Raw genomic sequence first — 25,322 nt, 5'->3', positions numbered from 1 at the left:
TTATGTCATAAGTACAGCAGAGACATGGTGGCGGTGTTCAGCCATTTTTTAGTTGTCACCAACTCTTTGTGACCCCATTTGGGGTTTTCTTGGCAGAGATCCTGGAGTAGCTGGCCATTTCCTTCTCCAGCCCACTTTACAGATGAGGAAACTGAGGCAAATAGAGTGAAGTGACATACCCAGGGTCACACAGCTAGGAAGTGTATGATGCTGGATTTGAACTCAAGTCTTTGTGACTCCAGGCCCAATGTTCTACCCACTTCAGCACCACCTACAGCCCTAGAGAGATATAGAATAAAATGTTATGTGTCCTTGGCTAAGTCCTATAGCCTCTTTGGGGCCTCAGTTTCCTCCACTGTAAAATGAAGGAATTGAACTAAATGACCTCTGAGATTCCTTTTAGCTCAAGGTGTAGGATTCTATGTGTGAGCTTGAGCAAGTCCCTTCCCCTCCCTGGGCTTCAGTTTCTGACCGTAAAATGAGGGAATTGAACTAGCTGGCCTCTGTGGCTCAGGGAGATCATAGGATTGAGCTGGTCTTATCTGTTGAGTAGGGATAAGAAGCCTTCCCCTACCTACTCTGAGAGGTGGCCGAGGAGAGCTAAGGCCCATGAAGGTCATCTGATAGATGTGTCTGTTAGTGTGATTATTGTGATGAGTTCCAAGGAGACAGAGAATGGATCAGCAGCCTCTCAGGTGGCTGTTGGCCTCTTTCCTATTACAGCCACAAAGCTCCCTTTGTGGCTAAGTTGCTGAGATCAGGGCCGGATCAGCCAGATTAGGGAGAGGGAGGGAAGGAAGGGAGGGAGGGAAGGAAGGAAGGGAGGGAGGGGAGGAAGGAAGGAAGGTAGGGAGGGAAGGAAGGAAGGGAGGAAGGAAGAGAGGAAGAAAGGAAGGAGGGAAGGAGAAAGGAAAGAAAAGAAAGAAAAAGGAAGGAAGAAAGAAAAGAAAGAAGCAAAGAGAAAAAGAAAGAAAGGAAGAAAGAAAAAAGAAGGAAGGAAGAAAGAGAAAAAATAAAGGAAAGAAAAAAAGGAAGAAAGAGAAAAGGAAAGAAGGAAGGAAAGAGAGAAAGAAAGGAAAGAAAGAAGGAAGGAAGGAAAGAAAGAAGGAAAGAAAGAGAAAAAGAAAGAAAGGAAAGGAAAGCCTCTTTGTAAGAGGGCTGATGGTCAGGAGTTGGGAATGGAATTGGCCGGAGAATATCCTTCCCAGTTGGCAGGATTTCTACTAGCATGGAGCCCCTTGAGAAGAGTTGATGTGCTGCAGGCAGGGAGCTCCCAGTCAGGCTGTTCTCTCCCTAAGGGGCCAATACTCATTGCAGGCATCTCCTTGGAGAACAACACCCTGGTTATTGAACGAGCTAAGAAGGATGATGAAGGCACCTACAAGTGCAAAGCCACCAATGAGATCGGCCAAGTCAGCACTTCAGCCCTTATTACTGTGGCAGGTAAGTTGGAACCTCTGGCCTACAAGCCTCACATGGATCCATTTATAATTTTGAGCATGAAATGTTACACATGCATGAATGCCTACCTTTGTCTCCTTTTGAAACTGGATTTCTAGTCCAGTGTGGCATGATGAAAAGAGCATAGTAATATAGGAATAAAATAAGGGGATTTAACTGAATGAATCACAGAATGAATGAATGTAAAAATCATAGAATGAATGAATGAATGGGAAAAAAGTAGGCCTTTCCTATTTGCTAAGCACTGGACAATTGAAGAGTGAGACAGTCCCCACTCTCACACTTCCAAGAGAGTTTGTCTGCTGGGTGGATAGAAAGGCCCAGCTGTCCCCAGGGTTCATTGGTAGGGCAGGTGGCAATGCCTGCTAGAGGGTGTAGTCACAGGGAAGACAGTAAGGACTAATGATCTTCCATCTTACCAGAAGAGTGATAGGAATTCTATAAATGTTATCATCATCATCATCATTTTATTATAGTTAGTGATCCATCAAAACAATGCTCTCATGGGTTCAGTTGCCATCCCTATAAAGATGATTCCTCAATCATCCAGCCCTAACCTCTCTCCAAACCTCTAGTCCCACCTCTTAGAGATCTCCAACCAGGTGTCCCACAGGCATCTCAAACGCAGCTTGTCCTAAACTGACCTTGACCCTTATCCCTCTTGAAGTTCGTCTTTGGGGGAAGGGGGGTAGTCTATATTCTCATGTGGTAAAATCATTTTTGTTTCTGCTTCCATTGATCTTCATACAAATGTTCTCCACCATGTTTCCCGATCTCTGGTTCCTGGATTTACCCCCATGAGTATATTTTTGAATATACAATAATGGCCTCCATTTACCTATTCTGTGTCTTTTGAATAAGCTATACCCATCCAGAGCCATATTCCAGTCGTAGGTTCCACACCACCACCACCCCAAGTTGCAATAACACCTGTGAAGTCAAATTTACCTTTTTGCATTTGCATCTCCAGTTACTCTAGTGCAGGGGTGGGGAACCTGCAGCCTTGAGGCCACATGTGGCCTTCTAGGTCCTTGGGTGTGGCCTTCTGACTGAGTCCAAGTTTTACAGACCAAATCCTTTTATTAAGGAGATTTGTTCTGTGAGGTTTGGATTCAGTCAAAGGGCCACACTTGAGGACATAGAGGGGATTTGTTCTGTGAAGCTTGGATTTAGTCAGAGGGCTGCACTTGAGGACCTAGAGGGCAACATGTGGCCTCGAAGACACAGGTCCCCACCCCTGCTCTTGCCTATTGCCTAAACTTTGGGCCTTTGTGATCAAGACTGGAGGCCATGGATTTTACTTACTGGCACTTTCTTGGATTCGGTGTCCTATGAACTTCTGGGTACCTTAGCCACTATACTTCCTCCTTCGTTATAACTATTGTATCTCCCCTTGGTGGATCTCCGTCAGCTGCTTTCTCATCTCCTTATGCTTTTTAGTTTAAAGCCCCTTCAGTTAGATTTGGAAGACACTTGACAAATACTTTCTTACCAGCCTTTTTAGGGACACTTCATCTGTGCCTGTCACTTCATGTATCTTAAGCTGTGGTCCAGAAGTCCAAAGTGCTTCCTTCCCAAACCAATTTTCCTCTACTTTACCCTTTGCCATCAATGGGTAGCAGCAAGAAAAACACAAGCTGTGTCCACATAGTCTAGTTTCTTGCCCAAGATTTCGTAAGCGTTGACGGCATTTTTTGGTTCCTTCTGGAAGAATCATTTGTGCCCATATGAATCACCAGAAGTGAACAGTATTCATCCATTTGGAAGGTTCTCTGTTATGTCTTGGATAAAGGTCCCTGGGAAGACAACAGACCTCTCTGTATTTGTTAATAGCAGGTCCCCCCTCAATTCGCCCAAGCAGTGAATCACAAACCAGCGCTACTCTCTATCACATTAACTGAATGATCACTCATCTGATAGCTTCTGTGGCTCATATACCATCCCTTGGAGGATAGTCAGATGCTTTCTCTTAGAGCAACAATCTCTTCCTCTTCAGGAAGGGCCTCAGATTTGCTTCTGAGCCCCAAGTATATACCTCTCATCATCCTCTGTGTGACCTCCTTCCACTCTCTGACCTCTTGACAAGGACCAAGCTTCCTTCCTCTATCTTGGATCTTCCCTCTTAAAGACCAACTTCCATTTTTAGGGGCACTTCATTGTTCTTGACAACACAGAAGAAATTCCTTTAGTAAAAGGATTTGTTCTGTCAAACTTGGACTCCATCAAATGGCTGCACCCAAGGACATAGAAGGCCACATGTGGCCTTGAGGCCACAGGTTCCCCACCCCTTCATCCCTTTGCCTTTTCTTATAGGAAGGAGACAAGTTTATACCTGGGGTCTGAATAACAGTCACTCCTTTATGACAAGAATACAAACATTGCACCATACTGCAAAATTCATCCTGCTTTCCATATCAATTGAGATTGTTAGCCTTGTTTTTTGAAGCTGCTTTTGCAGCTTTTTAAGGATTTGCAAACTATTTTACCATCTCGTAGTCACTTGATAGTCCCACTCAGTTTCTTTTATCTACAGATCACAGCCCATCTCTCCTCTCCCTGGCATTAGTCTTCTCTGTCTGATCAATTTGTTTTATCCGCCAGTTTACTCTACTTGCCTTTCCTTGCTCACCTTTCCTTGCCAACCACCTTGTCTTATCCTTCACTTTAAGGCATTCTCTTTAGGTTCCTCCCCCTTACATCTTCTTAGTCCTCCTTGATGCCATCCTTTAACTTTCACAAAAGCTAGAATCAGAATTATTCTCCTTCAAATATCCTCAAAAAGCTAGAATCAGAATTATTCTCCTTCAAATATCCTCAATTTCTCCCAAATTTCTCCTCCCCAAGTTGAATGTCCTGCTTTCTTTGTAAGGCCAGCCCCTCCCAAATCACCTACACAATTTCTTATTCATCTCAAGCATTTCTTTCTTCTGCTCTTTCTCCCATAACCTTCTGTCACAGAAGCTGAAGGTAGAATGGTCTCTTACAGTCCTCTCAAGCTCCAGTACAGGATGGTTCTGCTGATAGAATGTAAGGTCCTTGAGGGCAGGGACTACAGTCATCCCTTCCACATTGCCACTTTCTCAATCATGGTTTTGATATATTGTGGGTCAGCATAAAAGGTTAAATAGGAGTTTGGGAAGAGTTTTACAGGAAGCCACAGACAGGACATGAAGGCCAGCAGATGACACAGGAAAAGTTTAGAAACTCAAAAATGCAGAAAACATATGGATAGTATTGTATAATATCAATACCGCATAAAAGAAAAAAAATTCACTTCTTTTCTGGTACAAAGGGAGGGCCAAAAAATTTTATGCGTATTTTCCAAATCACAGGGGCGCCATGCCCCAAAGCCCCCCGTGATGTGGAAAAGATGACTGATTCATTTATGTCTCTGCTTGGCACTTATTAAGAGCCTAATACATATTTGCCTGCTAATTGTTTGAGCAGTTGACCTCAGTTCTAGTCCTGATTCTTCCCCTAATTAGTTTTGTGTCCTTGGGTAAGTTCCTTCTCTTCCTATCTCAGGGCCCCTTTTCTCCTCTGTAAAATGAGAAAGTTTGACTCAATGAGCCCCAAGGTCTCCTGCAGCTCTGAATCCCCTTTCCAAACAGACAAGAAAGTTCCTCCCTTAAGCTCCTGCCATCTGTCTCAGAAAGACCAGCCCACACTCAGTAAATATCAACACACTGACACACACTCACACCCACCCATACACACTCATCACATGTACACACGCGCCCAGAGTTTGGCACCTGGGATTGCTAGTAGGCATCTAGCAACATGGTGGCCTTTATGAGGCCATACGTTTTTGTTCCATCTGCTCCAGCCTGAACTCATGTTGTTTTTTTCTCCACTCCTTCTGTCCCTGCTGCCTTGTTGATAGGTTCAGAGGAGCGCTCCAGTGTTGAGGTCATCATCCTGGTATGTACCGGCCTGGCGGCCACCCTCTTTTGGCTCCTGTTGACCCTGGTCATTCGAAAACTCAGAAAGGTATGAGGGAGTCACTGGATGGGAGTGAAGGCACTGACACTTGGGCCTTGGTTTCCTCTTTTGTGAAGTGGGGGAGGGGAAATGGACTGGGGTAGAGACGCTGGGCTACATGAACTTTGAAACTCTGTCCAGCTCTAAATTCTATAATTCTAGGCCCTGGCAATGCAGGAGAACTAGTTTCTTGGCTAAGCATCCTTCCTCTGTGGGTCCTTAGATATTGGCAAAGAAGGTTAAGGCTGAAAATTGGATGCCATTTGACCCCTAAGCATGACCATTGTGACAGCACCCTCCTCACAGTTGGCATGCCTTTCACATTGGATGTTGCCAGAGACCTCTGAAAGGTCTTTGGCAGAAGATAGGATGGAGGAGTCTGCCCTACCTAGAGAAGGGCACTGCCTGGGAGAAAGAGACAGCTGGCCCAGGATCCAAGAAGGGTTCAAGTCCTGCCTCAGACACTAGCAACTTGACCCTGGGCAAGTTACTTTACCCCTCTTTGCCTCCTGCCTCCCAGGGCTGTTGTAAGGACCAGATGAGATCATCTTTGTAAAGTGTCACAGACATACTCACTCTCTCTAACATATGGGTGTGATGGATGGATCAGGTCTTTCACCAAGTGGTAAACTATGTTTCTCCTAACTCATGTCTCCTCCCAAGGGCAGAAAAGGTTCTTAAGTTCCTTTTGCTGTGCTAAAAACCCCATGATAGAGGAATTTCAGCCAACAGTAAAAAGGGTCAGAGCTCAGCCAGTCTTCTTATTTACTGAGCATAATTTTGGGGAGGAAAGAACATTGGTTTCTCCAGTCTGTAAGGGGCCTCAGCAGGCAGGCAACAACTAGGCCAACCCCTGCCTAGACAAGAATGCCCTCTCCAATATCACCAATGATGCCAATGGCATCCAACATTGCCAACAAGATGTCTAGCCTCTCCTCGAAGACAAGAAACTCGCTCCCTCTTGAGGCAGTCCATTCTGCTCTAGGACACCTGTTAGGAAGGTGTCAGCATCTACCCACCATTTCCAATTCTACCCTCTGGAGCCAACTGGGACCAGAGACTAGCTGAAGCTAGGAAGGATCTTAGAATACAGAATACCCAAGCTGGGAGGGCTCTTAGAACACAGAATGTCCAAGCTGAGAGGGACCTAGAATACTGGATGTCAGAGCTGGAGGGCTCTTAGAACAAAGAATATGAGAACTGAGAGGGTCCTAGAATATAGAATACCCAAGCTGGGAGGGCTCTTAGAACACAGAATGTCACAGCTGGGAGGGCTCTTAGGACAAAGAATGTCAGAGCTAGGAAGGACTTTAGAATACAAAATACCCAAGCTGGGAGAGCTCTTAGAACACAGAATGTCAGAGCTAGGAGGAACCTTACAATATAGGATTCACAATCTGGGAGGGCTCTTAGAATACAGAATGCTAGAGTTGAGAGGGCTCTTAGAACACAGATTGTCAGAGCTGAGAGGGACCTAGAATACAAGATGTCAGAGCTGGCAGGCTCTTAGAACACCTGTCAGAGCTAGGAAGAACCTGAGAATACAGACTACCCAAGCTGGAAGAGCTCTTAAAACACAGAATGTCAGAGCTGAGAGGGACCTAGAAAACAGAATGCCAGAGCTGGGAAGGACCTTAGAATACAGAATGCTCAAGCTAGGAGGGCTTTTAGCACACAGAATGTCAGAGCTGGAAGGGCTCTTAGGACAAAGAATATCAGAGCTGAGAGGGACCTGGAATACAGGATGTGAGAGCTGGAGGGCTCTTAGAACACAGAATGTCAGAGCTAGGAAGGACCTTAGAATATAGAATTCCCAATCTGGGAGGGTTCTTAGAACACAGAATGTCAGAACTGGGAGGGACCTAGAATACCAGATGTCAGAGCTGGAGGGCTGTTAAAACAAAGAATGTCAGAGCTGAGAGGGACCTAGAATACAGAATACCCAAGCTGGGAGGGCTCTCTTAGAACACAGAATGTCAGAGCTGGGAATAACCTCAGAATATAGAATTCCCAATCTGGGAGTGCTCTTAGAACACAGAATGTTAGAGCTGAGAGGGACCTATAATACATGATGTCAGAGCTGGCAGGCTCTTAGAACACATGTCAGAGCTAGGAAGAACCTTAGAATACAGAATACCCAAGCTGGGAGTGCTCTTAGAGCACAGAATGTCCAAGCTGAGATAGACCTAGAACACAGAATATCAGAGTTGGGTAAGACCTTTGAAGACTTTAAAAACGTAGACTCTCAGAGCTAGATGGAACTTTCCTAGTTCCTTCCCTCTCACTTTACAAATGAGGCAATGAGACCTAGAGAAAGCAAGTGACTTTCCCAAGGTCACAAAGTAAACGTGACAGTGGAGCCAAGGTTGGAACTTAGATTTCCAATGTTCTTCCCACCACTCTAGGACGCCATTTGACTTCAGCCTGCCGATTCACTAGTGAAGGCAGATTAAGAAGCTGGAGAAGCCCATGGGTCAGTGGGAACAGGACGACCTACTAAGAGCCGGTTTTCTTTGTCCCCTTGTAGCCCAACACCCCTGACATCAAGACAGGATATCTGTCCATCATCATGGACCCTGAAGAGGTGCCTCTCGACCAGCAGTGTGACCAGCTGCCCTACGATAGCAGCAAATGGGAATTCCCTAGAGATCGCTTACGGTTGGGTAAGCTGCCCATCCTCTTCTCTTGCCCTCCCAGCCCCTTCCAGGGTTACTAAGGAAGTCTAGAAGTGAAGGAGGAAGAATCTATCTTTTTGTCATTCCAAGTGTTTGGTGGCATACTTGAGCAGAAATGAGTTTCTGCCACATGTCCTTGGCCAGAGCCTTTCCCATTTACCAAAGACCTGCCATTCACCTTCCTTGTGAGGGAAGGGCTGTGAGCAGTAATTACTGTCCACATTTTACAGCTGAGGAAACTGAGGCTTGGATCAGAAATGCATCCTGGAAATGGAACCTCTTGAATATTGGCAAGCCCAGTTTTTGGGTGGGGGTAGGTAATGTGGCTCTTTCTCATCTCTTGAGAGTCTGTGAGTACCGGGGGCCAGCCTCATTCTGTAGACATGCCATCATCTGTAGGGTATGGAGAGGAAGTTAGCCAGGGCAAAGTCCTGCCTCTTCCACTGACTTGCTCTGTGACCCCTTTCCCTCTCTGGGCCTCAGTTTCTTTTGTAAAATGAGAGTGAAGGATTTCAGTGGAAAGATACTGGCTTTAGAATGACAAGATCTGAGTTCAAATCCTCATTCCATTACTTCCTGCCTGTGTGAACTTGGGCAGGTTCCCTCGATTCTCTTGGTCTCGCTTTCTTCTGTAAAATGCGGAGATTGGGCCAGATGATGGGTTTCTGCTGTAGAGGTTTCTAAATTCTCCTTGACTGAGGTTCAATCCTGCCATTTAAAGCCTCAGGGGGAGGTTTTAAATGACTCTCTCTATCCCCCACCTGCTCAGATACTGTCTCAATCTGCTCGGTGTCTGGGCTGCAAGGATGGGGCTGCTATTATACCATGGGAATGGTTGCTACTGTCTTGGGGCTTCCCTGCTTCCTGCTGCTCATTCTCCCCTCTCACTCCTGAAGGGAAGACCCTGGGTCACGGTGCCTTTGGGAAGGTGGTGGAGGCGTCCGCCTTTGGCATTGACAAATCTTCAACCTGCAAAACGGTGGCTGTGAAAATGCTGAAAGGTAATGTTTCCCTTGGCTCTCCCCCAGGGGCATCCTTGCTGAGGAGACTGGGCATGAGTGGGCCATAGGAGCTTTGGAGGGTGGAGAACCCAGGGGCCAAACTTGTCTGTATGCTCATGCTCCTAATAGGGACAGGTTTCTTACCTGTCCTAAGTTCCTGCTGTGTGCAGGCCCTGTGTTAGTCTGAAACAGGGGGCTCCTACAGGGCATCACAATGGCACCAGGCCTGGAGTCAGGAGGACCTGAATTCAAATGCTGCCTCAAACATTTCCTTCCTGTGGGACCCTGGGCAGGTCACTTCACCCTGTCTGCCTCAGTTTCTCCAACTTTAAAATGGACTTCCCAGTGTTGTGAGGATCAAGTAGGTTAATAATTGTAAAATGCCTAACACAGTGCCTGACACATAGTAGGTACTATATAAATATTATTATTATCATTATCATTGTTAGGCTATTGGCCTAGGGATGTCAGCAGGCAGGACAGGACAAACAGTCACCCTGCGGGGCCACTTTAAGGCTCATGCCCCAACAAGAGAACAGAATGTAGTCCAAGAAAGAGAAGTGAGCTGGGTTTCATTTAGAGATGTTAGTGAATCCATCTTGGAACTGGAAGGGTCTACTCCCTACCTGGTCAAGAAGCTCCTCTGCAGGAACACTTGACAAAGGAGTCATCCAGCCTCTACTTGAACTCCCTGGTGCCTGAGCATTCCCTATAGACCACAGCCCAGACAGGGCATCTGTCATGTTATTTAGTCTCTCTAAGCCCAGTTGGAAAGCTCAGCCCCAAAGCACCTTCCTGCAGGGAGCCCAAAGCCCATAAATGTAGGAAATGACATGGTCCAACTACAGAGGAAGTGTTCAGTCTACAATAGGGGAGCCTAGGAAAAGGTTCACCTCTGTGAGATCCAGGCTCCCCTTTAGATGCTAGACTCAGCTGGGATTGGGAAGGATCAGGAACAAGTGGTATCTCCTTTTTACCCCATCAGAGAGCTCTTCAGTAATACTCAGGGAGTGGGCAGCAGCTTGGGCAAAGATGGAGGAAGAGGCAGCTGTGAATGGTGGGAGACGTTCAAGGCAGGTGACCTCGGCCCTAAGTCCCGCTCTGCCACTGATAAGCAGTGGGACCTGGGACAAATGACTTCATTCCTCTGGGCCTCAGCTTCCTCTTCTCTGAAATGGGGGGGCACTTAGATGATATCTAAGAATACCACCCCCCCAGCTCTGACCTTCTTCATTCTAAGGTTTCCCTTCCAGCCCTAGTTCTTGCTCTCTGGACTAGCTTCTTAGAACACAGAATGTTAAAATATAGCCAACATTCCTCCATAAGCACCTGCTGAAATAGGTGAGTGGAGTGCTAAGAGATGATATTAATCCTGTGTTTTCACTCCATCTGTTGGCTTTAAAGCAACATTGGAAAAGCAGAGAAGGAAATGAGGAAGAAAGGGCTGAGCAGAGCCTAGAAATGGCAACTTTTGGCCATTCGGTCCCTCCCTCTTCTTACAATTCCTTAGCTATTCAGGATCAGCGGCCACTGATAACACTTTGGCTTGGTAGGTGGTGGAAGCCCCTTCCATGGTGGTCTTGCAACCATTGGGCGATGAGCCGCCAGCGTCAGCATCTTCTGACATTGACAAAGGGGATTTAGATTGGTGGCCCCCTTGGGGGTAATTAGTTAATTTTCCCAAACTCTCAAGGGTCATGTATTTGATGACCTCTTCCAGTCCTCTCTCTTGTCCTGAAAGGGTTAAGCACAGAGGAAGCCACCACAGAGGCATTCTGAGGAAGGAAAGAGGAAAAGGACTTGAGGCCCAGGATACCATTAGAGTTCAGATCACTGGCAGGCCAGTGGGCCCCAAGGCACTATTTATCTGTTTATGGCATTGTTTTTCGAGTACAACCACTAATCATCAGGGTGTTTGTGTTCAGGCTCTTCCTGCTGGCATCCTCAGTTGGGTCAGTAAACAGGATCTGAGATGCTCCCCCACCTCCAGCAGCCCTGACAAACAAACATCCCCTTTTATAATGATGGCTGTCCTGGGGCCTTTTTGCAGAGTGTGCAACATCCAATGAGTGCAAGGCCCTGATGTCAGAGCTCAAGATCCTGATCCACATCGGCCACCACCTGAACGTAGTCAACCTGCTGGGAGCCTGCACCAAGCCTGGAGGTAAGAGTTCTGAGGGTCATCTCCCTCCCTCTCAACCCCTAGGTAGGCTGGAAAACCAAGCCCCAGGGTACTCCAGTGTAAGGTGTACTGAGTTGGAAGTTAGCTGACCTGGGTTCAGATCACAGCTCTGCCATTTATTTATTACCTGAGTAAGTCACTTCATCCCCGTCTGCCTCAGTTTCCTCATCTGTAAAGGGAGGCAATTGGCCTAGATAACCTATTAGGTTCAAAATCTATCATCTTATGATCCCCAAGAACCACTGGCCCTTCCCAGATGGTAGCAGATTCAAAGCACATTTCCTCTTCCCCCTCCAATGCGTACCCCTAAATGATCCATGTTGTGTCCAGCATAAAACATAAAAGGATGAAGAGTTGGGCCTACAGATGGTCATCTTCCAAATCAGAGGTTCCGTTCTCCTGCCTCTCATTAGGTCTAGAAAAATGAAAATGTAAGCTCTGTATGAATAGGGACTGCCTTATTCTTCACCTTTGCATCCCCAGTGCCTGGCATATAGTAGGTGCTTAATAAATGTTTGCTAATTGATATTTTGATAGAAAAGGCAGCATGATAGAGGAAATACTAGGCTTGTAGAAAGAAAGATAAGTTCACATCAGTGTGTTGTCATGGCTAGTGTGATGGACTTGAGGTCAGAAGATACTTGGGTTTGACTTTCACCTTTGACACTTAATAAATAGCCTCAGTTTCCTCTTCCATAAAATGAGTTGGCCTAGCTGGTCTCTGAGGATCCTTCCAGCAAGAGATGTCTGATGCCGTGATCCTCTGATCCCCATACACAGAATGGCTGTGCTAAGGAGAAAGGAGGGAGGAAGGTAGCCTGGGACAGGGGTAACTAAGTGGATACATCTTGGTCACTGTAGACATGACTCCTTTTTTCCTGCCCTTGTGTTGTCATTTTTCAGTCGTGTCCGACTCTCTGTGACCCCATTTGGGGTTTTCTTGGCAGAGATGCTGGAGGGGTTTGCCACTTCCTTCTCCAGCTCATTTTACAGATGAGGAAACTGAGGCAGACAGGGTGAAGTGACTTACCCAGGGTCACACAGCTAGGAAGGGTCTGAGGCCAGATTGGAGTTCAGGAAGATGAATCCTTCTGACTCCAGGCCCGGTGCTCTATCTGCTGCAGCCTTGACTGTGGTGCTGGAGAAATCCCTGAGGGCCATTTAGGTGCCTGTCATTTCATTCATTCATTCCATCTATCCATCCATCCATCAAGTACATGTATAAAATAAAGGTCAGAACCAGCTGGGGATGTGTGTGTAAAGTTGAGACAGACCTTGCCTTTATGGGACTTATGGTCTAATAATGGCACAAATGTACCCCTAAAACAGAACTTTGTACCTCTAGAATTCACTTTGACAGAGAATCCGGCATGGTGGATAGAGAGCTGGTCTCAGAGTCATGACCACCTGGGTTCAAAGTCCAATCTCTGACCGGTACTGGCTGAGTGACCCTGGGCAAGTCACTTAAACTTCTCAATTCCTAGGAAACTCTAGAATTAAATGGCAGAGCAAGGGCTGATCTTCATTGGAAGAGGGAAAGGTTGATGCTGATCGGGGAGGGGGGGTCATAGAAGGCTTCTTGGAAGAGCTAGTCTTTGAGTCAGATGAGTATGAAATTCAAGAAGTATTTAGAAAGAGGTATGGCATTCCAGGCAGAGGGAGCAGCATGAACAAAGGCACTGAGGTGGGAACATACAGGATATATCTAGGGGATGGAAAATGGTCCAGTTTGGCTGGAACATGGAGTCCAGAGTGGAGGAATAAGATGAGATAAATCTGAGAAGGCAGAATTGGGATCAGATTGTACAGGGGCTTGAGTGCCAAGTAGAAGAATTTGAACTTTACTCAAGAAATAATAAGGAGCCATTGAAGATATTTGAGCAGAGGATTTAGAACTGGAAGAAATCTTAGAGGTGACCTAGTCTACCCTACCTCCATTTCAAAAATGATGAAATGAGGTGTAGTGAACTTGTCTAAGGTTATGCAGGCAGTAATGAAATGTGAGTGCCCACTCCCTCAGACGGGGAGCTTTCCCTTCTCTGAGGAGTGACATCAGCAGATCTGTTAAAAAGGAAGATTAGCCTGGCGATGCTGGCAAGCCGGGGGTAGGAGGCTATCTAGAGAATGGTGGCCCTACCCCCAAGCCCATGGCCCTTGGCTATTACATTCCCAGCAGCTCACACCACCAGTGTTCTTTGGGCTCTGGGTTGCAAAGGAAAAAGTTGGGGTGCCTTTTTTTAAGTCCGGCTTCCTGATGTCAGTGGCACAGGGGACCTCCAGCAAGGCCACCCTCTCGGCAGTGCAGACGCCAAAGTTGCCTGCAGGCACTGAGAGCTTGGCTATTTGCCAGCTTGGGGCACCTAGCTCTCGAATGAAATCTCTGTTCCTGGGCTCAGGCTCAGACTGGGGTAGTCATCCCCAAGAAAATGTATGGGTTTTCCCTGGCTCAACCCTGTGCCCTCTTCAGCTTGGAAGGTGTGGGAATGGGAGACATGGTGGCTGAGAGAGACAGAGACACAGAGAGAGAGACAGTATGGTGGCTGAGAGAGACAGTGATACAGAGACCAAGAAGAAGACAATGAGAGACAGAAGAGGACCATGGGACAGAGACAGAGAGACAATGAGGAGAGACAGAGAGAGAAAGACAGTGAGAGGGAGACAGATAGGAAGACAGTGAGAAAGAGAGACAGAGACAGACAGTGTGAGAGAGAGACAGGCAGAGACAGTGAGACTGATAGAGACACAGACATACAGATAGTGAGAAACACAGTGAGACAGACAGAGAGGAAAACAATGAGAGATAGTGACAGAGAGAAAGACAATGAGAGAGACTGAGACAGAGAGAAGACAGTGAGAGACAGAGGAGGACCATGAGACAGAGACAGAGAGACAATGAGAAGGTGAGACGGAGACAGAGAGAAAGACAGTGAGAGAGAGACTGATAGGAAGACAGTGAGAGAGACAGAGACAGACAGTGAGGAGAGACAGAGAAAGAGACAGCGTGAGAGAGACAGAGACAGGCAGAGACAGTGAGACAGATAGAAACATAGACATATAGATAGTGAGAAACAGAGATAGTGAGAAAGACAGTGAGAGACAGAGACAGTGAGAGAGACAGACAGAGGAGAGACAGACAGTGTGAGACAGAGAGAAGACAGTGAGAGACAGAGGAAGACCATGAGACAGAGACAGAGAGACAGTGAGAAGGAGAGACAGAGACAGAGAGAAAGACAGTGAGAGAGAGACTGATAGGAAGACAGTGAGAGAGACAGAGACAGACAGTGAGGAGAGACAGAGAGAGAGACAGAGAGACAGGCAGAGACAGTGAGACAGAGACACAGACAGAAAGACAATGAGAAACAGAGATAGTGAGAAAGACAGTGAGAGGGAGACAGAGCGAGACAGTGAGAGAGATCTACAGGAAGACAGTGAGAAAAAGAGACAGGAGACAGACAGTAAGGGGCAGAGAGAAGACAGTGAGAGAGAGACAGAGACAGGCAGACAGACAGAGACTGAGAGACAGAGAAAAGACAGTGAGAGAGACAGAGATAAGGTGCTGAATGCTTGCTGACACGGCCTCCAGGGCCTTGCCTCCCACTTGGCTCTCCGTCCCTTGCATTCTGCTTTCCTAGCCCACCACTCAACTGCAAACCCACTCCCCAAGACTCTCAGTGTTATCTTAACTTGCAAAGCTGCTGGCCTTTGTCTTCATCCATCTTGACTTCTCAGTGGCTCCAGATGGCTCCCCGCCTCGTAGTCACTCTCACCTCCCTTGGTCTCTGTGACCTGTTTTCTCCGGGTTCTCCCCAGTCCCTGAATGTCTTCTCCTCAGCTCCCTTCTCCTGGCTCCTGATCTCCCATTTCCCCAAAGAATGGCAGGAGCCCAAGACTTTGCTCTGGGCCCTTTCCCCCTCCTCCCTCTCCCTGGGCAATTCCATGGCCTCCATGGGCTCCATTAGCATCTTCATGTCAGTGACTGCCACCCATCTCTATGCCCATCTCTGCCTCTTTGGCTCCAGTCCCGGGTCACCAACTGCCTCTACCTGTGTGCCCAAAGGCATCTCAAACTCAACATTTCCCCCAAACCATCCCTTCTCGAAACGTCACCATTTTGTGGAAGGCACCACCTCCCTTTTGGACTCCTCCTTGACTCTTCTTCCCCCACCCTCACCTCCAGCGTCCAAGTCTTGTCAATTTTGCCTCACGAACACCTCTCACGTCCATTTCCTTCTCTTCACTCAAAGCCCCCATCCTGGTTCAGGCCTCCAGCTTTTCTCACCTGAGCTATTTCAACAGCCTCCCAATGAGTCCCACCCCACCCTGCGCCACACACACTTTAATTAAATTTAATCTTTCTCTCCTACTTTCCACCTTGCAGGCAGCTGTCAAATCAACATTCCAAAAACACACATCTGACCATGTCCTCCCCTCCCCCAAGTCAAGAATCTTCAATAGCTCCCTATTGCCTCTTAGATAAAATACAGGATTTCCAGCCCTCTACCATGTAACACCTATCAACTTTTTCTGTCTTAGTTCCTCTTACCCATGCCTACAATGTGCTAGGCACTGTGCTAAATGCTGGGGATATAAAAAGAGGCAAGAGACAGTCCCAGCTTTCAAGGTGTTCACAGTCTAATAGAAGAGGCAACATGCAGGCAGCTATGTACAAACAAGCTGTACACAGGATAAATAGGAAATAATCAACAGGGGCAAGGCCCAAGAATTAATGGGGGTGGGGGGAGTTGGAGAAGTTTCCTGTAGAAAGTGGGATTTGAGCTGGGACTTGAAAGAAGCCATGGATGCCAGGAGGCAGAGGTGAGGAGGATGAGCATTCCTTGCAGGGGACCCAGCCAGTGCAAATACCTGGAGTCGGGAGATGATGGAGGGGTCTTATTGGAGGAAGAGTAAGGAGGCTAGGATCACTGGATTGGAGAGTGAGGGCAGAGGCAGGGGATAAGGTGTAAGATGACTGGAAAGGATGAGATGAGAAACAGTCCTGTCAGAGCTAGTTCCCCTCTATGATTGGCTGTGGGGATCAGACTATAAGCCAGACCAATGTCCTGGGGGAGCTGCAACTCCCAAGACTCGGGTCCCGGGCACAGTGAGGGGCATATGGTGGGTGAGCTGGGGGTGTATAACAGCTCAACTGTGGAGGTTTTCTCAAGTGTAAAGAAAATAGATTCTAAATCGTAGGGGTCCCATGAACAGGGATCTCCCTGAGGGCCATGTCTGAGTAGCTCGGTGGCAAGCATCCAGTGACTCAGTAGCAGGTCCCACGTCCATCCGTCATGGAGCCTGTTGTAGGGGGCTGAGGACATCCTGGGTATGAGAGACCATGAGGAAGGGAAGCTGCTGCCCAAATGTGTCATTGTGACTGTGACAGATGGAGCAGGTGAAATAACAGCCCTCCAAATATACCCCAAGCTAGGCAGTGAGGAGCACGGATCTAATGGGGCTCTGCTGTATCCAGGCAACACACCCACAGCCGGGCCTCTCCCTAACCACTGAGCCTCTTTGCTCAGAGCAGTGTGAACTGAGACAGAAGAAAAATCGCCTCCAGGCTTTTCTCTTCCCTGTTCTGAAGCTCGGCTGTGCCATCTCAAGGAGACCTCCATCCTCCCTGGGTTCTGCTCAGCCCATCGGGAGTGACTTGCCCTGTGGCCCCTCTGGTCATTCTGATAGTCACACTGGTCCTTTCTGATGTGCCTGGCAATGCCCCAAGAGTGTCGCTTCCCTGGGGGAAGGGCCCCTGTACCCTGAGGCTTAAGAAGGAGATTCCAGGATGGGGGCCACCAGCTCTGAGAAGCAGAGCAACACAGTAGGCCCATGTTGGTAGATCCTGAGGAGCTGAGTCAACTTCAGCAGGATGCTCTGGCCCATTCCCCTTTTCCCAAAGAGTAGAAACACACAAGTTGCAATGGTGACCAGGAGCTAGCTGGTAAGGCCTCTCAGTGGGGACAGAGCACCATGGAGAGGCCTCCAGGGCCAGCCCCTATCCTTTGAGTCCTGGCTCCTCCAAAGGCCACTTCACCCTCCCAAAACTTCAGAGTTGGCAAGGACCCCAATGACCCTCTGGTCCAACCATAACTGACCCAAACTCCCCAGGATTACATGTCCAGCCAGAGGCAATCCAGCTCTTCACTGACAAAGGGGAGCCTCCAAGGCAGCTCAGTTCACCTGGGGACACTCCTATTGGTAGGAAGGTTTTCTGGACACCAGGCCTAAACTGGCGTCTCTACAACTTCCCCCCAGTTTCTGACTCTTCCTTGGGGACAACCAGAACAAGGCTCTTCCCCATGTCAGCCTTTCAAATCCTTGAAGGCAGCTATCTGGCCCCCCCCCCAAGTCTTATCTCATCCAGACTCCTTCAACCAACCCTCAATTGACAGGGACTTGGGCCCCTTCACTAACCTGGTTGCCTTTGTCTGGGTGCTCTGGGTACTGAGCAATGTCTTTGCTAATATTTCACACCCAGAACTGACCAGAGTACCTCACATGATAGGGTCAGACTAAGACAGAGGACAGTGGGACTAGCATCTCTTTATTCCTGGAACATGGATGGATGGCTCTCTTTATGCAGCCCAAGCTCACATGAGTGTTTTTGTCTGTTGCATTGTACTGCTGACTCATATTCTTATTGTTCTTCTTCTTCTTCTTCTTCTTCTTCTTCTTATTATTATTATTATTATTATTATTAGTAGTAGTAGTAGTAGTAGTAGTAGTAGTAGTAGTGGTAATAGCTAGCATTTCTACAACACTTTAGGGTTTGCAAAGCACTTTACAAACATTATCTCAGTTGATCCTCACAATAACCCTGAGAGATAGATGTAGTTATAATCCCCATTTTATAGTATAGGAAACTGAGGCAAGCAGACATTAAGTGATTTGCCCAGGGTCACACAGCTAGTAAGAGTTGGAACTGAATTTGAATGGAATTCTGGCTGAATTTGAACTCAGGTGTCCTGACTCCACGCCCAGTGCTCTATTCACTGCACCTAAGATGAATTGACTAGGAACCATTGCATTGCAGTGCCTTAATAATAAAAATAATAGTGTGCATTTATATATTGCTTTAAGGTTTGCAGAGCACTTTTCAAATGTCATCCCATTTGTTGATCCTCACAACAACCCTGGGAGATCAGTGCTATTATTATCGCCATCTTACAGATAAAGAGACTGAGGTTTAGTGCCTTGCCCAGGCTCACACAGCTGGGAAGTATCTGAGGCCACTCAGAACTCAGGTCTTCTTGACTCCAGGCCCAGAGCTTTCTCCGTTTTGCCACCCAGTCATCTCCAGCTATTGAATGTATAGTCCATGGAATCCCCAGATCTTTGTTAAACTGCTAGGTAAACAGGTCTCTCCTTCCTATCCTTGTGACATTGATTTTTTAAACCCAAATGTAAAACTTTACTTTTATCCTTAATGAATTTCATCTTATTAAATTCAATACAATGCTGTAGCCCAGAGGTCCTGAGCCTTTTTTTGTGCTCTGGACCCCTTTGGCAGTCAGACTGGTGAATCCTAGGGTCCCCTTCTCAGACTTATGTTTTTAAATGCAGAAAACAAAATACACAGAATTATTTTTGTTATTGTTCAGTCATTTCGGTCATGCCCTACTCTTCATGACCCCATCTGGGATTTTCTCGACAAAGATACTGGAATGGTTCACCATTTCATTCTCCATTTCATTTTACAGGTGAAGAATTTGAGGCAAGCAGGGTTAAATGAATTGCCCAGGGTTATCTAGCTAGTAAGTGTCTGAGGCCAGATTTGAGCTCAGGCTTTCTTGACTCTGGGCCTTGTGTTCTATCTACTGCAGCACCACCTAGCTATCCCTGCACAGAATTATAAAAGAAACCAATTATGTTGACGTGCAGTTATTCAAATATATTTTAAAAACAAGTTCACAGATCCCAGTAAGAACCTGTGCTCTAGTCTGTTGAGATCTTTTGAGATCTTGACTGTCATCCTCTGTGTTAGCTCTCCCTGCCAGCTCTACATCTTCTGTAAATGTGATGAACACATCATCTAGGCCTTTCTCCAAGTCATTGGTAAAAATGTTAAATAGTGCAAGGCCAAATGCAGATCCCTGGGACACCCCACTAGAGACCTCCTGCTACATTGGCATTAAATGACTCTTTGAGTCTAGCCATACAGTCAGTTCCAAATACATTCCAGCTTATTAATGCTTTACCCACATCTCTTCCTCTTCTCCACAAGAATGATATGAGATACTTAATCATTTTCCTACAATCCTGGTAAATGACATCCCCAGCATTTCCTTCATTTATTGATTTAGGAATCTTGTCAAAAAAGGAAATGAGCTTGACCTGGCATGTCTTGTGCTTGCAGAAGCCAGGCTGGCCCTCTGTGATCACTGCTTCCCTTTCTAGATATTCACCTTCCTTCTCTTTAATAGTCCCTTCCATAATTTTTTCTGCAATTGAATTCAAGTTCACTGACCTTGAAGTTAACATATTTCATTCTCTTCCTCTTTTTAAAACTCAGGCCAACATTTGCCCTTCTCTTCTCTGGTAGGATCTCTCTTTTTCTCCTTGACAGTGAAAACTGTTTCCATCTGCCAAAAAGTCACAAAAAGTATTTCATCTAGAGCTCTGATATTTCCTTATGTTGTGACCTTATACAAATCACTTCCCTTCACTGGGCTTCAAAATAAAGACACTGGACTAGAGGGCCTCTGAGATCCCTTCCAGCTCTGAATCTAGGATCCCGAGATCCTGTGACCATCAGAAATGTCCTCTTAGGATCTCTTCGATGTATCTTCCCCTTCCTGGGTTGAGTAATTATTTCTTGCATGTGTATTTCTCAAGGCCAAACAACTTCATAATATCCTGAATGATGCTTCCCCCCAAAAAAATATTTCCCCGATCATTTGCAAAGTCAGACTTTGGAACTGTTCACCTGAGGAGTGACCCACAGGATGCAAGGACTCTGTGGCATCTTGTCTATTTCCTGAGGCAGTTGTCATCCCCGGTCCCTCTTCCCCCTCTGCTTCTGGGGCCACCACCAGGGCCACTTCTCTATGTGTGGTGGGCCTTCTGGCCACAAGCCCCTGCTCCCCTAGCTGGGCGGGACTTCAGGCAAAAACACCAGCTGTCACCCACTTGAAGCCTCTCAAGATTGGTAGGACCTGGCAGAGCTTGTGTCCTGCCAGCCTGGCCTGGATAAAGCCAGAGTCACCTCCCTGTCATGATTGGGTGTCGCAGTTCTAGTCTGCCAATGTAGAGCTCCCCACAGCAAAGGATCATGGGTCTACTACCTAAATGCATGTGGCCTTGGGCAATTCAAATGACCTCTCAGGGCCCTTGGTGCCCTAGCTGTAAGATGGTGGTACAGGTGTACTAGGTGAGCTGAAAAGGCTCTCCACTTACGTTTGTGCTCTTAGGAATTTCCCCTCCACCAATTTGGAATTTGTGATAATGTGTTAAGGTCATAGCTTGGGAACTGGAAGGGACCTCGGAGGCTGCCTAGTCCAACCTCCTCATTTTTCAGAGGAAGAAAAGGCCCAGGGAGGGAGAAGGAACTTGTCTGAGGGTTCTATGATATTAAGCAGTAGAGCTGAAATTCGAACCCAGGCCCCTCGGGCTGTAGGGAGGGAGGGTGGGAGTACTTCTCTCAGGCTGTGGGCACAGGTTTGGTTTTTTTGAAACAGGGAAATGGGCACATCTTAGTGGCAGTGAAACCTACTCCCCAGGAGTGCCCACTGCCATTCAGGAGCGCTTACCGGTGTCTCAGCAAGATCTAGCTCTTCTTCTAGAATGATTTCAACCAAGAAATGTACTGTTTGTTGGGGGATACAGGCAGCAGTGTCATGTACTCAGGCCTCAGATGTGCCAGGGGTAAGGCCCTGGGGGCTAAGGTGGGGAACCCAGGAGGACATTCTTCCCGTTCCTTGTTCACCATCCAGCCAACGGTGGTTCCAGGGGCTAACCCCTTGGCTGTTCAAAATCCAGATCCCAATCATCCTGTGACCCCTTGAAGTCACTGATGGAGGAGATTGTGAGTGCCCAGGTATAGGGCCAGGGGGCATGGAAAGGCTAAGGAGAAGACAAGAAAGGTGACTGACTGTGTGTAAACTCCCGGCAGGGCCTCTGATGGTCATTGTGGAGTTCTGCAAGTATGGAAACCTGTCCAACTTCCTGCGAGGGAAGAGAGGAGACTTTGTTGCCTCCAAGGTAGGTCCTCCATGTCCAGTTTTGTTCTCAGCCCCTGAGAAGGAATGATCAGGAATCCAGTGGTGTCAGGTCAAGACAGCCCTGGGGAAGAGGCTCCTGGGGGAAATGATACTGTGGCTGAGTAATGCCTTGAAGTGTTTGAATGGGCATCTTCTCTTCCTTAACCCCAGAGGGCAGAACTACACCTAATGCAGGTAAGGTGGCAGGCTTGCAGTCAGAGGGCAATTCCTGGCAATGAGAGCTGTCTTGAAGGGGGATGGGCTGCCTTCAGGGGGGTGAGGGCTGCCGCACTGGAGGGCTTTCAGCACAGGATCACTGCTTAGGAAGGGGGCTACAGAGGGGGCAGGGCTTTGCGATGGCATGTGAGCACAAATGAAGACCTACTCCACCGAGTTCTTAGCATTGCAGCCATTTGGACCTACCTCACCCTTGCAATAACATTGGGAGTGGAGCCAAAGAAAAGCCAGGGGTTTCCCATCCCTCCAGTCTGAGACACCTGTACTAGTTCTTAACACCAGCGTCCTTCCATCACCCCTCTCTTCCTCAAACCTTTTTCTTTCTTGCCTTATTAATCATTCTTCCCTCCTGTCTCTTCCCCTCTCCTTTCTTCTCCTCTCCTCTCCTCCCTTCTCCTTTCTTCTCCTCTTCTCTCCTCTCCTTTCTTCTCCTCTCCTCTCTTCTCCTTTCTTCTCTCCTCTCCTTTCTTGTCTCCTCTCATCTCCTCTCCTTTCTTCTCCTCTCCTCCCTTCTCCTTTCTTGTCTCCTCTCCTCTCCTCTCCTCTCCTCTCCTCTCCTCTCCTCTCCTCTCCTCTCCTCACATCACCTCCAGTGGAACTGCTATCTTAGCCATGGAGATGGTCCTTCCAACAATGCAGATAGCAACTTTACCAGGATTTGCAGTCCCGTGTGACTCTGGCCCATATCCTCCCATAATTTCGCCACAGGGAGTCCTCTCAGCCCCTTGAAGGTCTTATTTTTTCTTTACGTTACTAGCCCAATAGAGCATTTGGAGCTGCCCCTTCCTTGACACATGGGCAGCCCAAACCCCTAATGAGAATGTCAGGATTGCTATGATTTAGTTCTTCCACTGATATGTCCACTCTTTGGTCATTGGATATGGATAAACATTTAACCAAACTTTATAGATGTTCTAGAAAGGTGGGATCACTCTTTTCCACTACTCATCACCATCTCTACAGAGGCAGGAGAGGGCCAGATGAGACTGATGACCATTTGTTCTTTGTTTCATGGGTTGTCACCTGGTGCCAGACTTCTTCATACTTGGCTTAAATTGACTCAGTGGATTTCTGGGACTCTATTTGACTTGGCTTAGATTAACTCAGTGGATTTCTGGGACTCTATTTGAAGCCATTTTAGTATAGTAGAGTCTGGCAGGGCCATTGACCCCCCAAGACACCATGATGAGACATCTAAAGCTATAAGCCTTTCTGATGGTCTTATTTTTGATAAGGGGGAAATGTAACATTAGCTCCAAGCCCCAGGAAGACCTAATGACCTTCTGGGCTGGGAATCTTCTTCCCATGTTCAAGCCTAGGGGTTTTCCCCAGCCAGAGATTAATTGTGGGGAACTAACTCTTAGACCCAAGACACCTCTGAACAAGGGGAGAAGAAAGCAGAGGACTCTGACTGTGACCTCACGGAGCTCACCAAGCGGCGATTAGAGAGTGTGGCAAGCACCGGGAGCTCAGCTAGCTCTGGTTTCATTGAAGACAAGACCTACAGTGACTCTGAGGAGGAAGACGAAGGTAGGTTCTATCCAGTAAACCCCCAACAGCCTGACTGTGAAACACTAATGTGTTTTGCTGATGCCCTGGTACCTCATCCTTCCCAACCCTCATTTCAAGACTTGGGGGAGAGCCCTGGAAAGCTGTGCTGAATGGTGGCTGATTAATTCTTTAAAGGAAGGACAGTACACAGAGCTCTGGGTTTTTTCCTTTAACTTTATCCACTTGGGAGGTTTACAGGATCTTTATGGCCCCCTCCACGTTCTAAGGTCCTAGTACTGTTAGGCCGCATTTCATCCCAAAATCAATTGAGCTCATTCAATGCAAAGTTCAGTACAGGTCTTCCATATTATTTCATTTTCAATTAAAAACCCCACTTAATATAGACATTTTCTCTTGATGTGGCATTGCCATCATCAAAGTAACAAATCCCCAACACGAGTTTCAAAAATACCCCATACATAGGTAATCAAATGAGTATCTTTAACTACTGTTTAACTCTGTTGTTCCATCTACTGTTGACGCAGAATAGGAAGGTTTTCATTTCTCAATTAATTGACTGCCTACAGGCAGTTCTTCCCGTCTACATGTGGAACCATTCAAAATCGCTTTGAACCATTGAAATGACTTTGCATGCAGTATGTCACCAAACATCATTTAGACCACATCAGTAGCTGCAGATGACACCATTTCAGATGAGGTTTTTCACACTTACCAATTCTGTAAGCAACCATATATGATACAAGCAACCCTGTTTAATAGCACAGTTTTTGAAAAAGTTTGGTTTTGCTTATTACAAGCATCGACTTTTCTCTAGGAAAACCGTTTTGTCTTCCCGATGTGTTCTGAATGTACACTTTCATGACTTCAGTTCGGTAGACTGAGTTTCATGCTCTCTGCTCTGTTTGCTTTCTACAGAAAGCAGTTTAGATTTAGTGATTCATCTCCACCAATAATTGAAATGATAAGTGTAGGAGACTGTATTTCCTGGATTTGGCCTGTTATGCATTTTCCCTTCAGAAACTGTCTCCATTGTCTTTGCTGATGCTAGTCCAAGTGGCTCCAGTGAATTTTCTTTTCAGACTAGTTATATATCATAAAAGGATGTTATTTCACTTTAAAAATTGGATCAAATTTTTTAAAACCTTAAGACAGTTTCAATTTAATTGTTGAAAGTTCCTGATTATTTTCCCTAATTGTGCTTGAGTTATTTTGATTTTTTTTTAAATATACTAGTAATCATGTTGTGTTAGCTTTGTACAAATTTCAGTCTAGATAGAGTCATTTGTCTAGAAGTCTGGCTTTCTGGGGAAGCCAGCTTATTTTGTTATGCTTCTCAAAATGAATGAGAAACATGACCAATATTATAGCACTTTTAACTTCCAGTTGAAGATTATTTAATTGGGAATTTTCCCATTTAATATTGAAATGCACCAAGGAGCCCAGTGACATGAGTCATCTGTGTCATGATCCTAGGCTCACTGTGGACAGCTCCTGCCCAGGAGTCAACTCTAATTCAACATCATTTGGCCATAGGATGTTAAATGATCACTGTTCACCAGCCCTTGGAGGGAATTTGTGTTAGGCTCACTTCTGTCGACTTCAATTTGAACTTTGGATTCATCGGGAAAAGTGGAATATTTACACGGGAGTTATACTCAAAAATACTTTGCTTCATGCCCTACCTCCAGATGGTCTTGTGCCCTGGCATCAGGTCATGAAACTCTGCAGCCTGAGATCCCTCTCCTGAGTCCCAGTGGGGTTTCAGTATTATAATACACTCTGGGATAAGGTTGGCTCTCTGGGGTCCCCTTTCCAGCCACTGCCCTTCTCATTGGGCCTCTGCTTTTTCCTAGACTCTGAAGATCTGTCCAAACGACCTCTGACCCTGGAGGATCTGATCTGCTACAGCTACCAAGTGGCCAAGGGCATGGAGTTCCTTGCCTCCCGAAAAGTGAGCACATGTCCTCCTCAGATAGGACCAAGCTTGGTCTTCATTTGTCTTTGGTCTTGAATCCTATTTGCTTTGTTTGGGGCAGGTTCCCAGACACTGTCCTCTCCCTATCTGCCCAGCACGTGC

The 25,322-nt window shown here is 46.8% G+C and overlaps 1 protein-coding gene across 1 annotated transcript in view; it reads left to right on the top strand.

Annotated features, from left to right (window-relative positions):
• LOC118832733 (vascular endothelial growth factor receptor kdr-like) overlaps positions 1–25,322 on the top strand; it is a 201,196-nt gene that overhangs the window by 152,171 nt on the left and 23,703 nt on the right. The window contains exons 15-22 of the mRNA XM_036740068.1: positions 1,318–1,443; positions 5,345–5,451; positions 7,970–8,105; positions 9,014–9,118; positions 11,169–11,282; positions 21,409–21,497; positions 23,098–23,263; positions 25,099–25,196. Of these exons, the coding sequence (XP_036595963.1) occupies positions 1,318–1,443; positions 5,345–5,451; positions 7,970–8,105; positions 9,014–9,118; positions 11,169–11,282; positions 21,409–21,497; positions 23,098–23,263; positions 25,099–25,196 (941 nt within the window). The remainder of the gene's footprint in view (positions 1–1,317; positions 1,444–5,344; positions 5,452–7,969; positions 8,106–9,013; positions 9,119–11,168; positions 11,283–21,408; positions 21,498–23,097; positions 23,264–25,098; positions 25,197–25,322) is intronic.

The sequence above is a fragment of the Trichosurus vulpecula genome, chromosome X (assembly GCF_011100635.1).
Source record: "Trichosurus vulpecula isolate mTriVul1 chromosome X, mTriVul1.pri, whole genome shotgun sequence".
In the NCBI taxonomy this organism is placed as follows: domain Eukaryota; kingdom Metazoa; phylum Chordata; class Mammalia; order Diprotodontia; family Phalangeridae; genus Trichosurus; species Trichosurus vulpecula.
This window is presented reverse-complemented; position numbering and strand designations above follow the sequence as displayed.